Genomic DNA, 15,327 nt, shown 5'->3' on the forward strand with positions numbered 1-15,327 from the left:
CAACTTTGGTCGGTATTCCTTTCCGACCACAAAAATACCGTCCACACGTAAATGGTCGCATTTTGGTCGGTTTTTGGCCATTATCGACCAACGTTGGTCGGTTTTTACCGAATTTCTAGTAGTGTGATGGTTTGGGTGGTATTTGGAACATTTGGTCTTGATTCTCCATAGCAACTTGAGTAGGTTATAGCAAGTGTGATAAACTTAGCTTGTTTAGTGAGAGGCCAGAGAAAATTTTCTAGAGTGAGAAAATTCCTATTTCAAGATCACCCTCCTGTTTTCTATGTTTATGAAAAGAAAGCGCACAACTTTTCAACCAAAGCATATTTCATTATTTAATAAGACAAACTGTTTGAATACCAACGGCTTATTTAATTGGTTTAAAGTGGGATTAGTTGGTGTCATGTATTTAATTAGTTTAAAGTTGGATTGGTAGGGTTTTAATGACGACTTTATGTTGAGCACCGTCCTATTGTTTTCTTCCATGAACCAACATTAAATTACTTACTATTTTGGGTTGTTGCAATATCAGTGTAGGTTATAAGGTTTAAACCTATAATAAATACTACCTTTTGGCTTCATTGTTAACTTCGTCAAATATTGAATATTAAAAACACCAATAAGCCATTCTAACACCTCTCAAAATATGGAAAAAATCAAAAATAGCGAGATTTACAATTGATATTTGAAAAATAGTCACAATTTCAAAAATAATCGAAATTTAGTTATTTTTTCATGTAAAGATGTAATCTGAACAAAAATACCCTTAAAAGTTCGGAAAAATTCTAGCGTAATATGTTGTAGTTCGATTTTTTTTATATATATAAGATAGTATAATATGTTGGAATTTATAATGTGCTGGAGTTCCAACATAATATGCGGGAAGTTTAAATAGAGAAGCTCCATAAACTAGCATATTATGCTGGAATTTTCCGTGTAAGAGTTCCAACATAATATGATGGAAGTTTATATGCAGGAGCTCCATAATCCAACATATTATGCTGGAACTTCCCGTGTTTCAGCAAAACACTGGCTATTTTTCAATGACTTTGCAAACACTGGCTATTTTTCGATTACCATTCCAAAAACTGGCTAGACCGTGCTATTTTCGCCTCAAAATACATCGATCAAAGAGCCAACTACTAAGTAACACTAATTATTAGTACCAAAAATTGAGAAAAGTAGAACTACTATAATTATTAATAGCTTGCTGTATTTTGATTATATATCTAATAGCACAGAAATACTTACTAGAATACATGAACAACTAATATTATCGTGGGTGGTTGGACATGGATGAAATTTGCAGCATCCTTTAAAATAAAACCCATACCAATTTGTTAGTATCTTGATATTCTTTGAGGATTTCCTAAATTAAATAATGAATATGTTTATCTGCTTTTTCTATTCTACGTAGGGTGGACATTGATTATAAAAAATGTTTATTTTAAAAATGAAACAATAATTAGCGACAAGGGACTAAAAACACACATGAACGCCGAAAGAAACGAAAACAATTACTACTAGTGTACTACATACTGCTTAAATTTTAATTTTAATTTCACAAGTTTGAATTTTAGTTGTTTCTCTATCTAGCTAAACCTTGTATACTTTTAACTATGAAAAGAAAGTATACACAAGTATCAACTGTTTTACCTTAGCAATTAAGATGAGTGCTTCACATAAACGAATACTTCAAATTAAAGATACCACATAAGGTAGATCACAATTCACAATATAGTTTTAAAAATCAGGAAATACCATTTTATTTTTTATGCAAAAAAAAGAAAGAAAAAAGAAATACCATCAAGAATGTTATTATTATTATTATTATTATTATTATTATTATTATTATTATTATTATTATTATTATTATTATTATTATTATTATTTGGACTAGCGGACAACGACACGTCTCGAAAAGAAAGACAGTTTAGTTACATTATTTACTTAATTAAGATTTCTCAAATTAGAAACCTCCTAACCAAGAGGCAAAAGTTTGGAATGAACCTTCATTACTTATTCATTGGCATAACAATTCAAAATTCTGCAATTTATTGAGTTAATTGTTTCAATTAAGCAAAAATCTCGGGTTTTAGCGAAAGTCAGCTTTTGATATGGAGCACTTTACTCTCAAAATGGGATTTCTTGATGTCAAATTAGAGTTAATTAGGCTCCAAAGTAAATAACTGACACTGAATAAAAAATCAAAAAAATAATATTACTTACTCACTTTCACATTTGTCCTTCGCAAACAAATTTTTCCAAACAAGTCTGCCATTTCCATAACTAATTGCCAAACATATATTTTGGGAGAAGAAAAAGAAGGAGAATTATTTCTAAAGAAACAGAAGTTGGGGAAAACAGTGAAGAAACAAAACAGTTACGAATTTCCAATTTCTTCTCTTCGTTTTTAGACCTCGAGAATTATTTCTTCTCCCCTCTAAAGAAAGGAAGTAATAAAGATAGTGAAAAGAAAGTATCCTTAATTTCAAATGATCCCTTAAAATTTAGATAATTTACTGCATCAACCCAAGAATTTTGTGACATAATATACTCTCCGTTTCACTTAAAAGATTCACACTTTTTTATATCCAAAATCATTTAACTTCACATTTTCATTTTGCCACTGACATGACTTTAATGTCCCCTTGGATATGAGAGAACAAATTAGTTAATATTTAAAATAAAAGTGTTTTCTTATGTGATCATGCGGAGAAAATGATAATAATTCTCACTTATATTTTGAGGTTAGTTCAAAAGTGCTCTTTTTATTATATTCTAAACAATTTTAGTTATTTAAGTTTGTTAAAGTGCGTACATTTAATCTCTATCAAACGTTAAAGAAACTCTGGTTATTTTATTTAATGGGAACTATGAAAAATAGGAGTTAACATGAACTCATATTAGGAGATACGATTTACATAGTTTTTATTATTTTTGGCATATTTTGAATTTTGTACAGCTTTTTGAGGTCTAATTTCTGCTATTTTTAATCTATATCTAGTTTTTGCTACTGTAGTTTATGAGATTTGTCGACTTAAATTTTTTTCTATTACAGTTTTCTTTTAATCTAATAACCAAAGTTTGTTAAACATGTGAAAAAAATAAAAAATTTACGGTAAAATTAAAGGACCAAAGACTGTATAAAGTATATTTAAGGGACCATTTTAAACCTACCCCAAACATAGAAGATATTTTTATCATTTTCTCCTCGTCTCCGATTATGCCTATGTGAATTTTTAATTGTCAATGAGCCCTTTAACTTTAACTAATTTTCTGCACCGACCCGCGAAATGGAAAATGAAAATGTAATATAGTACTACTAGGAGATCAGTTCTTCTTTCGATTTCCCCTTTGATTCCGTCATTCCCATTTACACCACTTCTGATTCCCTTTGAAAATTTCACAACATATCCTTTAAGCAAATTATATTTTTTCTGCCCATATTTATAAGTTGAAGAAAAGTAGATTCAGATTGAATTGTGTAATTGGGTATTCAAAGTAATCGAATTTGAATAAAAAAGATGGATTCTGCAATACCCGCTTCTCAATCGGAAGAGGGGAAGCGAGAGGAGGAGGCAGAACCCAAAGAAATGGCGCACAAGACTAAGGTTATTCAATTCTTGGGCCGAACCACACCAATTATTCTCCAAAACGACAATGGCCCATGTCCACTCCTTGCTATCTGTAAGCCCCCCTTCTCTTCCTTAGGGTTTTATTGAGTTGTATGTATACTTTGAGATTGAGACATATTATGGAAAATGTTTGTTACTATCTTAGTTCTGTTATTTTGGTTATTTGTTTTGATAAAGATCATGTTTTTACTTAATTTATATATGAAATGGAGTATTTTATATGAAATTTGCCAGTAGTCTTTTTAGGTTGGTTAGAGATTTTTATAATAGTAAAGAATCTTTAGTTTTAGAGAACCATGTAGAGAGAAAAGATATAGAGGTCGTATATAGCAGATCCTTACTAATTTGGAATTGACGCGTAGCTGTTGTTGTTGTTGTCGTCATCGTAAAAAGGCAGTATAGTTTTCTTGAACTATTACTCCCTTCATCCCATTTTATCTGATGTCATTTGATCGGGAACAAAGTTTTAAGGGGAAAAAAAAGACTTCTTGAAACTTCTAAAGTAAGTTGTAGAAATTTGTGCGACTGTAAATATCTCATTAAGGGTAAAATAGGAAGTTCAAAGTTAAATAATTTCTAACTGTAGAAAGTTTAGTACAGACTAAAAAGAAAGAACATCACATAAATTGAAACAAAGGGAGTATTTACTATGAGAGTTGACTATACTTTAGCCTAAACCTGTAATGGCCTTTTAGGATAGAAGTCTGCATCTTATTGTGATGCTTAATGAATTGTTCATTTTGTTTTATTTTGTGGTATCGAATCTGAATTGTAGTTTTTTTCTGCTCTGGCTTGTACGAGAGACCAAAAAGATGCAAAGGGAAATAGAAATAAAGAGAATTCAGAAAGAAAAGGAAATAAAGTAGAAAAAGGCAGAAACTTGTTTCGTTCGCACTAACTGATCTATGGTTATAGCAATCTGTAGAGATATGATCTTAGGGAATCGGTTGCATGTGATAGGTTATTAGCAACTGCTGACGGAGGGACTAAGCTGTAAATATTCATAAACGTAAATATGAAAATCAGTGATCCAACAGTTACCATCCTCACCTAAACCTCAAGGTACAACCCTTGCACGTTACATTTACCCCCTTCAAAGAACTTAATGCATACAATTGAAGCTTGGGGAATGGGCCGTATAACCTTAGGTGCCCAATTAGCTTCTTATAGCAAGAGATTTGCGCATTGTGCTAGAATCTCTGTTAAAGTCGAATTTTGCCCCTCTACCATGCTTTTGTAAAAGTTAGTCACAGGTTCAGTCAAGCATTGTCCATCCTCAGCAAGTGTTGGTGGGTCAATTGAAGGTGTAACTTGGGCTGCTACATTCTAAATTAACCGTGACACATGGAACACTGGATATATCTTAGCTGTTAGAGGCAATTGAAGTATAGGCAGCAGACCCAGCATTCCTTTTTACCATATAAAGTCAAAATTTAGCGAGTCACAAACCTTTTAAGTTTTTTTTATAAGGTAAAATAACTTTCAGTAACTAGGGTTGCGATTTCAGATTACCCAATCTCTCGTTACAAACACCCTTTCAATTTTTCTGAGTGTGCATAAAATTTTACTCTTTCATGAGCCTTCTCCAAGTTCTCCTACTGCTTCTGAGCTATCATTTGTGCTTGTTTGACTGAGCTACTGTATCAAAGATTGGGGAGGAGGGAATCTATACCGGGCTTCAGAAGGATTGTTTGTAAAGAACCGTGAAAATTATTTCTTGCACTCCCCAGGTTTCTGATTAGTGGTACATCTCACATAAGTATCCAAGTACCTGATCACTTGCTATGTTGTTGATTGATACTCGAATTTTGTCCGAATGATCACCAAAAGGAGATGTGATGCTGTTGGAATACAAGAATAGCCATCAGAAAGAGGAAAGAGTATAAATTATAAGGAAGGAAACTTTGACCGAGTAGCGGCTTAAGAGTGCCCCTGTTGGCTTAATCTTTTTAAGTCTAGCAAACTCGTCAAGTCTATGACATCATTAAAAAAGCTTATACCGTACAAGGGTGTCTCCCGTCTAGTGCGAGGAAGAGTGGACATATACGGTATATAGCTTTCCCTTGCATTTATGCAAAGAGGTCTGGTACCATGTGAAAGAAAAAAGCGAGAGAAGCATCTAGGGGTGTGGCCTAGTGGTCAATGAAGTGTTATGTCAATTATTAAGATTTTTTTTATAAATGTGGTGTACGGGCCAGCATGCACCTCGACTAATTCCACGCGGTACCTGCTACCTCCCACCAGCACAAGGAAGAAATCACCTAGTATTTTACCTTTGTTGGGATCTCAGGGATCTCAACCTGACACCTCATGGTTCTCAACCCACTTTATTGACTACTAGGCCGCACCCTTGGGTGCGGCAATTATTAAGAATATTATAGTGTAGCAATTTGTTACTGATTTTTTTGTCTTTCAACCCGCCTCAGCAAAGTAAAGGTATTGAAACACATCGAGTATGCTTATTTTGCAAACTAGAAATGGAAAGAAGTTACTGGAATCGCTTAAGTAGATACACATTGATTGTGTTGCCGAATATTGAACAATCATCCAAAATGAAGGTGGTGTTGTTTTCTCCAAAGAATAGCTGGTAATTGTATGATGCAAGAAGAACTATGGTTTGCAATTTACATGGAAAAGAATCTATTCTCAATCACCGAAAAAGGTACAGTGACAAACTTTCAAAAATTTGGAGTAGCTTGAATTGGCAGCTAAAGAGTAGTTAAGAAATTGCCTGAATAGCTTTCTTAAAAAAAATAAAATAATAATTTGCCTGAAGAAAGGTTGAAAGTTGTTGAAAAAGTTACAAAAATGGGAAGAGAAAAAAGAGGCTGGAAAAAGGTAGCCCCATGGAATTGGTCACTCAAAAGAAGTGCTCAGAGATGTTACCTTTCTCCAAAAAAAAAAGTGGCTAGAGGTCCATCAAAAAAAAAAAGTGCCTAGAGGTGTGGCATCTGGAGTAGATATATATGTGGCGCCATCGAAGCAGTCACTAGAAATAAAAATCTTGTTGCCAGAATGGTCATCTAAAAGAAGCAAGAGAGTGAAATTATGAAAAAGGAAGGAAAATTCTGGCCAGACAAGGCCATACATAGGTACGCAGAAGGTGCTTATGTCTCTACCAAGGTCTGTGGTAATTTCTGAATGAAGAAAAGACAGGAAAAAATACTTGCCAATTGCCATAATTGGTAGTTAACACATTCAGGAGAGCTCCTTATATAGGAGTTTTTTTTTTAATTTAAAGAAATATATGAGTGTTAAGTTGCATGAAATAAGAAAAGCTTTCTACTTCTGGGGATTTCTAATTATTCTGACATATTCATTAGTAATTCTCTTGACGTTTAATACATCTCATCATGTTCAAGGTGATAAAACAACTTGAGTTCGCTTATTTTAAAGAGGAAATAAGCTAGGGGTTGACGTTGTTCCTTGCTGTCAGAAAAATCATTTATAATAACAATAACAATAACAACCCAGTGTATTCCCACAAGTGGGGTTTTGGGGAGGGTAGGATGTACGCAACCTTACTCCTATCCTGGAAGGGCAGAGAGACTGTTTCTGATAGACCCCCAGCTAAATAAAAGATGGAAGAAGCACTGATAGCAAGTAATAACAATACAAGATATTTAGAAAACAAAACCAAGATAGCAAAAGAAAAGATGAAAGAAGTTCTGATAACAAGTAATAACAATATAAGATATGTAGTAATAGCAAACTAAGGATAAAAATGATACCATATTAACACTAATACTATTGAACTAAGGAAGACAAAGGGAAACGCTCGACTACCTATTAACCTTCTATCCTAATTCTCAACCTCCACACCCTCCTATCAAGAGTCATGTCCTCGATTAGCTTAAGCTGCGCCATGTCCCGCCCGATCACCTCTCCCCAAGACTTCTTTGGCCTACCTCTACTCTTCCTCTTATTCCCCAAGATCAACCTCTCACACCTCCTGACTGGGGCATATGTGCTTCTCCTTTAAACATGCCCGAACTATCTTAACCTCGCCTCTCGCATCTTATCCTCCACGGGGGCCACTCTCACCTTGTCCTGAATAACTTCATTCCTAATTCTATCTAACCTAGTATGCCCACACATCCATCTCAACATCCTCATTTCAGCTACTTTCATCTGCGGGTAAAAATATAGAAAAAAGGATACATTTTCGTGATCAATGGGATGCATTTCTATTGTGTATGTAGTCATTTCTTGCTCATGAAGATGGTTATGGTGTCATTAACCAGTTTGCTTTAAAATCTATGTTAATGCTTTGATTTATTTTTTAAGGATCAATTTGTGTATTTGATATGAATCTTTGTTATCTGTTCGATAGGTAACGTGCTATTGTTGAAGAACAACTTGAACTTGAGTCCTGATATTCCTGAGGTTTCACAGGAGAAATTGCTTTCTCTTGTTGCTGAGCGGCTGATAGATTCAAACAGTAATGTCAATGTAATTATATTGCCTTTATGGATAGGTTTTTTGTTCCTTTCATTCGTGCTATTTTATATACCCATACACATGTGTTCTCTCTTTACTGGATTTGAGGTAATTGTTAGTATTTTTGATTGCTGTCCAGGACAAAGATGAAGGGTATGTAGAAAATCAGCAACAGAATATTGCTGATGCAATTGATTTGCTTCCTAGACTTGCCACTGGTATTGATGTAAATATAAAATTCAGGAGGTAGACAATCTTTCCTCTTTTTGATTGCTTTTATTCATTTAATTAACATATGGGTCCGTATATCTTTACGATGCAATAATATGCATGTTTCCAGTTGTGGTTCTGATGAAATACATGTCTTGTTTGGCAGAATTGATGACTTTGAGTTCACTCGTGAATGTGCAATATTTGATCTTTTGGATATTCCACTTTATCACGGTTGGATAGTTGATCCACAGGTATCAGTTTTGGCTACTTTCTTTGAGTTCACTCGCGAATGTCCGAGGACATTCTTGTCGCAGATTCTAATTGCTAAATCAATATTCGTTTTATATTTATAATTTATCTCTATTTTATCCACGAATTAAATGACTTCTTGATGTCCTATAGTTTGGTCGAATGGTGGACAACTCATTTTGGCCTTCGAAAACCTTCTAAAATTTATTACTCAGATGTGTATAACATATGGTAATGAAGTCTGAGGTTGCATCAAGGATAAGTTTTTTTTCCAGTAGAAGTTTTAATGATGAAGCTGTGCATTATTTTGACCATTTTGCCCTAAAATGTAAGATTGAAGACCTTATTGCAACTTTTGTTTAAAGTGAATTGTTTTTTGAGTTATCAATTTGTTCCAGGATCATGATACTGCAAATGCAATTGGATCAAAGTCGTATAATACTTTGATGGGGGAGCTTGTTGCCCTTGAAACCCAAAATATGGACACTGGGAATAAGAAAAATTCTGAAGATGATGATGTTGATTTTGCTGCTGCTACAACTGCAGCACTAGGGGTACCTTCTCCATGCCTTTCGAGAGGGAGATCATTTGAAGATTCTCCTGTTTCTATTACCGATAACCATACAGCCAGAAAAGGAGATATTGAAGAAGAAGCAGAGCTGTTGAGAGCCCTTCAATTATCTGAAACTTCATTAGTAGAAACTGATGGACTGAATTCCTTAGGTGAGATAGCAAATCTAAAGTGTCCAGAGCCGATGGTTCCTACCAAGACTTCAGAAGGAAATGATATTGAGACGACACAACCAGTTTTGCAGCATGAAGCATTGATACCCACAGAAGTATTAGTATCTAACGATAGAGATCCAAATAGTTCCCAAATAGTCTCCGGAGCAGCGATTAATTCATCCCTGAAAATTGATCAGGAAACCCCTTCCCAAGAACTTGGAAATGCAAAACTGCTGGCTGAAAATGAGAGTGTACCTCTTGAGTCAGGACAAGTTTCTTCATCTGCTTGTGAAAATCATGAGCATCTTTTTGGAGGTATGAATGGCATTCAGGGAACACACACTATTGCTGGAAATGCGAATGCAGCTGAACCTAATCATCAAGTTGGTTGTGATGCGTTTGATTCATCTAGTTCCTCAATACCATCTGCAGTCTCAGATTCATCGGGTGGCAGACGACATGACACAGATGAACCTGAAACCTTTAATTCTTCCATCGATGATGATGAGCCCATTTATGAAGGAGAGGATTGCATATTGGAGTCAGCAACCACTAGTTACCAAAGTCGAGAGCCTATGTATGAAGGTGAGGTGGTTCTTGCTGAACAAGTGAATGGAGGCAGTACAGATGTGCCTGAGACAATTGTGAAGGATGAAATCACACAGAGAGAAGGTGAGAAATTCTTTAATATGAATGAATCAGACAACTCAGGTGCTCTTGTGTAGGATGAATGTCTTCCTTGATACTTATCAAAGAAAAAGGAAAAGATGAATTTCTCCTTGATCTAATTGTATTTTCCTTTCTTTCATGTAATTTTATTACCTTGACAGTTTAAGTAGAACACTATGTTTGCTCTTCTTAATTCACATTAGGGGAACTGGTGAGGAACTTTCTGAAGAACAGTGCAAGCCAATTAACAATCTTTGGGTATGCTATCATTCCCTGTTACAAGTTCATTCTCCTGTTCAGAACTGTAATACTTATGTTTTGCTAGTAGTAAGCGAATACTCTTTTCTTTCTCTTTTGCGCAGATTATTTTCCTTGCAAGAGGGTTTGAAAGAGCGGGAACTTTGTGTTTTCTTCAGGAATAATCATTTCAACACCATGTTTAAGGTCTGATGTGCTTGCTCTGTTACTATTATCATTTTTATATTATTTGTACTGGGGTATAATAATTTCCTGTGTGGATATGATTATATCTCCACTTCTCAAGTTTTCTGGGAATAGAACACTGATGTCAGCTTATGTGCAGTTTGAAGGCGAACTATATATTTTGGCCACTGACCAGGGATATATAAATCAGTCTGATTTAGTATGGGAGAAACTCAATGAGGTAAGAAGTGTGTCTTTTCATATATTTACCTTGGATTTGACTAATTGGGTAAAACTGAGTTTACATTTTTAACCTGGGAATTTCATACTAGAAAGGTATGTTGAATCTCTGTTTTAGCTTACATTTGCAACAGGTAGTTTCCACTACATTCTGCTTGTGGTTAACTACTTTTTAGAGTAGAAAGTATTCTGTTTCATATGCTTAAATCCAACCACCTGTTTCAAGAGTCCTTATTTACTCCGTTAATGGCATTGAACAAATGCTTGGTTTCATATGCTTAAATCCAATCACCTATTTAAGAGTCCTGTCGCTCTCACTTTGAATGGAATGAAACAAAGGCTTGGTTTATGTGTGGATGTTTTTTTTTTTTTTTTTGGGTAATTAGAGTATTTCATTAATCACCAAGAGCAACAATTACAAAACAAGCTAAGTCATCCTCGGCTAGCTACACTTAATACATAATTCTATCTCTCAAACTATCCTACTTGCAGTACATTACTCTTCAAACTAATATCAAGCTAGCTGGTCTATATGATTGATGTTGTCAGAAGAGAAGCTGCTGCATCTTGCTTCTCAAAATTCCTGTTACTCTGATGTTGCATGTACATGCAACTTCCCTAGCAAGTTGCTCAGTAGTCTTTGCTTCCCTATGTGTGGATATATTGTTGAACTAAAGTTGTAAGTGTTTCTAATAATGGTAAATATCAATATTCTCCCTTCCTTTCGTGTCAAGGGGATGGAAGTTTTTATAAGTTGATGGTGCAGTATGTGACTGTAAATGAGGGATAATATGGAGAAACCGGATGGAGAGGCTATTTGAATATGCACAGGAAAGAGCACATATTATACTTTCTCTAACCCCAACCACAATTTTATCTCTGTTATTAGTAAATGTGGAGGCCAACTTGTCCCTTATCCAAAAAAGAAAAAAAAGACGAAAAAACAAGGGACTGAAAGACATAATTTCTCCTTGAGTTTAATTATCTGAATCGAGAATAATTAGATATTTTTGGTAGAGGAGCTTAATGATGCTATTGATAGTTTAGTGGGGCAATGTATAGGATTCATTAAGGTGAGGCCGGGCAATGTATCTGACACACTAGCACAGAGTAAGTTATAGGTTTCTGATTGTTTTACGCTATATCCAAAATCCAAGATTCAAGGTTGTGAAGACATAAAAGAGGAAAGAAGATATATTGAAGGCTTGGTTTGTTCGAGTATCATTGGAATTTATATCGTTGCAATTTAATTAATGCTGTACCTAGCCTATTTAATTCCTATTTACCAAATCATACAAAGTTGGAGACAAATCTTAACATTAATTTCTTACTACCTACAAAATCATCCAAAGTCATAACAAAGGTTAGCCTCTATTTTCAGGGGCAGAGAAGCAGTATCATGTGTAGTACACTAGAAACTCATTGTAACCTGTCGATTTGTAAGTTCCACTTGTGGCTGCAGAAAGCTTAATTCTGAGCTCTAAGTAGCACCTGATCATAGTAGTCACACAATTCTGCCACAGATTCAATGGCCTTTAGAAACCGAATATCAGCTAGTCCATGTATACTTTTGAAACTTAGCAGGGTTTTTTCCCTCAACCAAGAGAACTTCTCTTTCTGTAAATCCTATATGATCAACTGAAGGTTGAGAGCCGCTTTGTGCTATGCACAGCATTGTAGAATGGAATTGTAGATCATATGAGAGGAATGATACTAATCAGGTGTTACTTCAAAATTTCCCTGCCTTTACTTTGATAAATTTTTGCAATTGTACCAATAATGTTTCTACCTTCTCGAGAGATAAACTCGTCGACCATTATTAATGCTTTCTAGATATCATAATACTGAAAACGGGGACCACTTCTGTATACTAGAAATTTCAAATTAATCAGAAGTTATATGTTATCTTCAGGACTTCAACTTTGGACATGATTCCATTTAGAGATAATGAACTTCATTTGCCCCCTAATATTCATGCAGGTTAGAAGTAGGTCAGTCGGTAAGGATTTGGGGAGTAACCTTTTCCAGTAGTGTGCAAGGAAAATCACAAGAAATGATCTAAGTTATTAAGTTAGAACAGCAAAATTTGGTAATATAATAACTTATTATAAGGTAAACTGGTAATATGATAATAACAACCGCAACATGTTCTACAACAAGTCTCTTGCTATCGGAGTTTTCTGCTTTTCTATCTTAGGCTGTTCCAAAGTTTAGTACTCTTTCCTTCCGGTTTTAGGTACATTAGATTGAACACGGTTATTTGGTGAACATAAACTGCCTTTGTATCTAAAATAGATGTAGGTCCAAAAATGAGGCCAACATTTGAACTTTTTGCATGAAAGTGAGTCCCATTAACCCATTTGAGAATAATATATTGAAAAAGCATTGGAAGAGTAAGTTTTTTCTATTAGGAAATTAGACATTCTGAAGCAAGGCAGAAGGGAAAGTTGGTCTCCTTACTTGGAACAAATGGAATATTATCTTATGACACTCGAACTGCGATATGAAGCAAAGTTGGTTAGCCAGGTAAGGAACAGCTAGGCTTTTAACTATTGCGATATAGCTAGACAATTGACATAAATCTGCAAAAAAAAAATCTTCTCCCTTTTTCCTAAGCATGTGTTGTTTGCTATGTTTTTTAGTGTGAAATTGCATCAAATTTGGTGTACTATACTGTTACCGATGTGATTGCTATTCTTGACTTTTGCATGTCTTGTTGCCTCTTAGAAGGGACAAACAGTATAATGCAGCTCTATTAAATTTTTTTTGGTCTTGTTTGCAGAAGTTAGTGTGTTATTACTTGCTTGCATTGCCTTTTAACTCTTGAGTTCTCAATATTCTCCAGGTTAATGGAGACACGATATATGTGACTGGAAACTTCAAGGAGTTCAAGGTCGAAGATAATTCCAACACCACATGGGATCAACGGAGTGCTATGGCCAGTACTGCAGTATGTAGTTCTCTGCTTGTAATAGAATGTTATGGATTTGTACCAATGACGTTTTTGAAACTGACTTCAGCTGTTACTCCCAGGACTATCTGGCAAACATGGACAATTCAGGACAAGGACATCCAACTTTCAAGTAATTATCTAATACTTTAATATTTAATCATCTTCTTTTTGCATATATGCACGAGACTGGAACATTATCAGATCATATACTGCATCAGGATCTATTCTCTTTCATTAGCTCTCCCATTGTCTTTTAATTGACAAACATCGGTTTCGACCAGTCCGTCTGTTGATATTCAACTTTTGCCTTCATTGGTAGTTAAAGCTAGATGGAGATATTTGGGCAAGGTTGTTTTGTCTTCCTGTTCTAGCATCAAAGCCATTCTATTCTATGTCAACAAATATGTTGTGTATGGAGAAGTTGCTGGCGCGTTTCAGTTACAATGTAGTGAAACATTAATTTAGTTAGAGAGGAATAAGAGATGCTTTGAAGGTCAAAGTCATCACATTTCTGTTGCAAAAACAGATGTTTGCAGAACTCTTTTAATATTTTTGGTGTAAGGATAGCGTGATAGGTACTCTTTTAATAAAATTTACTTTACCTTTTCCAAAAAAAAAAAAGGTTTTAATTGTAACACGGGAACTTTATTTAACTTTTTAAAGTTGATATGCTCAATTTTGCAACCTTAATTTGATAGTATTGAATATATCTCTACTTGGTGCTAGCACTAACTTTTGCTGATTGTTGGCCTGGCAGTTCTGATTTACAATTGGCAATAGCTCTTCAGCAACAGGAATTTGAGCAACAGCAACAGGCACCACAGAGAAATCAAAACCCCCAACAACAAGCTGTAAATGGTGCGTCGAGATTGATTACTGGTCCTCAGGTAGGCGCTTGAAATTTTCTGATATTCATTCTTCTGAGCAGGTTTTCCTGTTTTGAGTTTGCATATATTCGATAACTCCTGTCTTGAAGTACTTTCGACTAGTGGATTAGGTCACGAAATGAAGTGATATGTGAAAAATGTATACAACCAGCTTCATAATAATCTAATAGAGTAAACTACTTTTATACAGGTACCAAGGAGCAAACCTACATCTTCGTCAGCCAGGCCGGAGCCAAAGTCATCAAAAGACAAGTGTATTGTGATGTAAGGACTGCAATTTTTAAGTTTGTTTGTAAAGTAGAAAACGCCTTCTTTTCCTAATGACTCTCATGTTAATCAAAACAACACTTTTTTTTAATTTAAGTTGCAGTTTTCAACTTTCTGTATAGAAGGTATATATCAGGTCATTTCTGGTTAATGACAAAAAGTCAAAGATCTTTCCTTTTTAATGGAATGACCCTATTTTGTTGGTGAAACATTAGGCTACTTACATTGTTACAACCTGTGCACTTTCCTGTTGGCTAATAAGCCAATGCTTTGGAGATTTGTATTTCGATTTCATCAATTATGTCAATAGGTACTTTTACCTTGTTTGTTGGCTAGCTTGACAAATAATTTAATTTGAGACAGAGGTAGCGAAGTATTGGGCACGTATATACAAGGCAATACTAATTTGTTAGGGTCAAGTTTTTGTCATGTCAGTAGAATCCCATGAGTGAGGTCTAGGGACGATAGCGTGTACGGAAACATTACCCCTATCCGGGGAAGATAGAGATGTTTCCGCTAGATTCTCGGCTCAAGAAAAATGAAAAGAAATAGTAGAAACATGCATTATCAACAAACAAGGCCAGTAAGATAGTAACAACAATCACATAGCCAAAGCCAGAAA

At 34.9% G+C, this 15,327-nt stretch overlaps 1 protein-coding gene across 1 annotated transcript; it reads left to right on the forward strand.

Annotated features, from left to right (window-relative positions):
• The first annotated feature begins 3,178 nt into the window (after positions 1-3,178).
• LOC107780665 (uncharacterized) lies at positions 3,179-14,914 on the forward strand. Its single transcript, XM_016601228.2, has 12 exons — positions 3,179-3,690; positions 7,972-8,090; positions 8,218-8,324; positions 8,455-8,542; positions 8,939-9,938; positions 10,139-10,193; positions 10,298-10,379; positions 10,519-10,599; positions 13,444-13,548; positions 13,632-13,681; positions 14,309-14,438; positions 14,629-14,914. The coding sequence occupies exons 1-12, from the start codon at positions 3,528-3,530 to the stop codon at positions 14,704-14,706; spliced, it is 2,058 nt and encodes a 685-aa protein (XP_016456714.1). The 5' UTR covers positions 3,179-3,527; the 3' UTR covers positions 14,707-14,914.
• The last annotated feature ends 413 nt before the right edge of the window (positions 14,915-15,327 follow it).

The sequence above is a fragment of the Nicotiana tabacum genome, chromosome 23, assembly GCF_000715075.1.
Source record: "Nicotiana tabacum cultivar K326 chromosome 23, ASM71507v2, whole genome shotgun sequence".
In the NCBI taxonomy this organism is placed as follows: domain Eukaryota; kingdom Viridiplantae; phylum Streptophyta; class Magnoliopsida; order Solanales; family Solanaceae; genus Nicotiana; species Nicotiana tabacum.

Coding starts and splice junctions, on each gene's coding strand:
- LOC107780665 (XM_016601228.2), top strand. CDS start 3,528: ATGGATTCTGCAATACCCGCTTCTCAATCGGAAGAGGGGAAGCGAGAG. Junction 9,939..10,138: donor TGAAATCACACAGAGAGAAG/GTGAGAAATTCT, acceptor AATTCACATTAG/GGGAACTGGTGAGGAACTTT. Junction 10,380..10,518: donor ATTTCAACACCATGTTTAAG/GTCTGATGTGCT, acceptor GCTTATGTGCAG/TTTGAAGGCGAACTATATAT.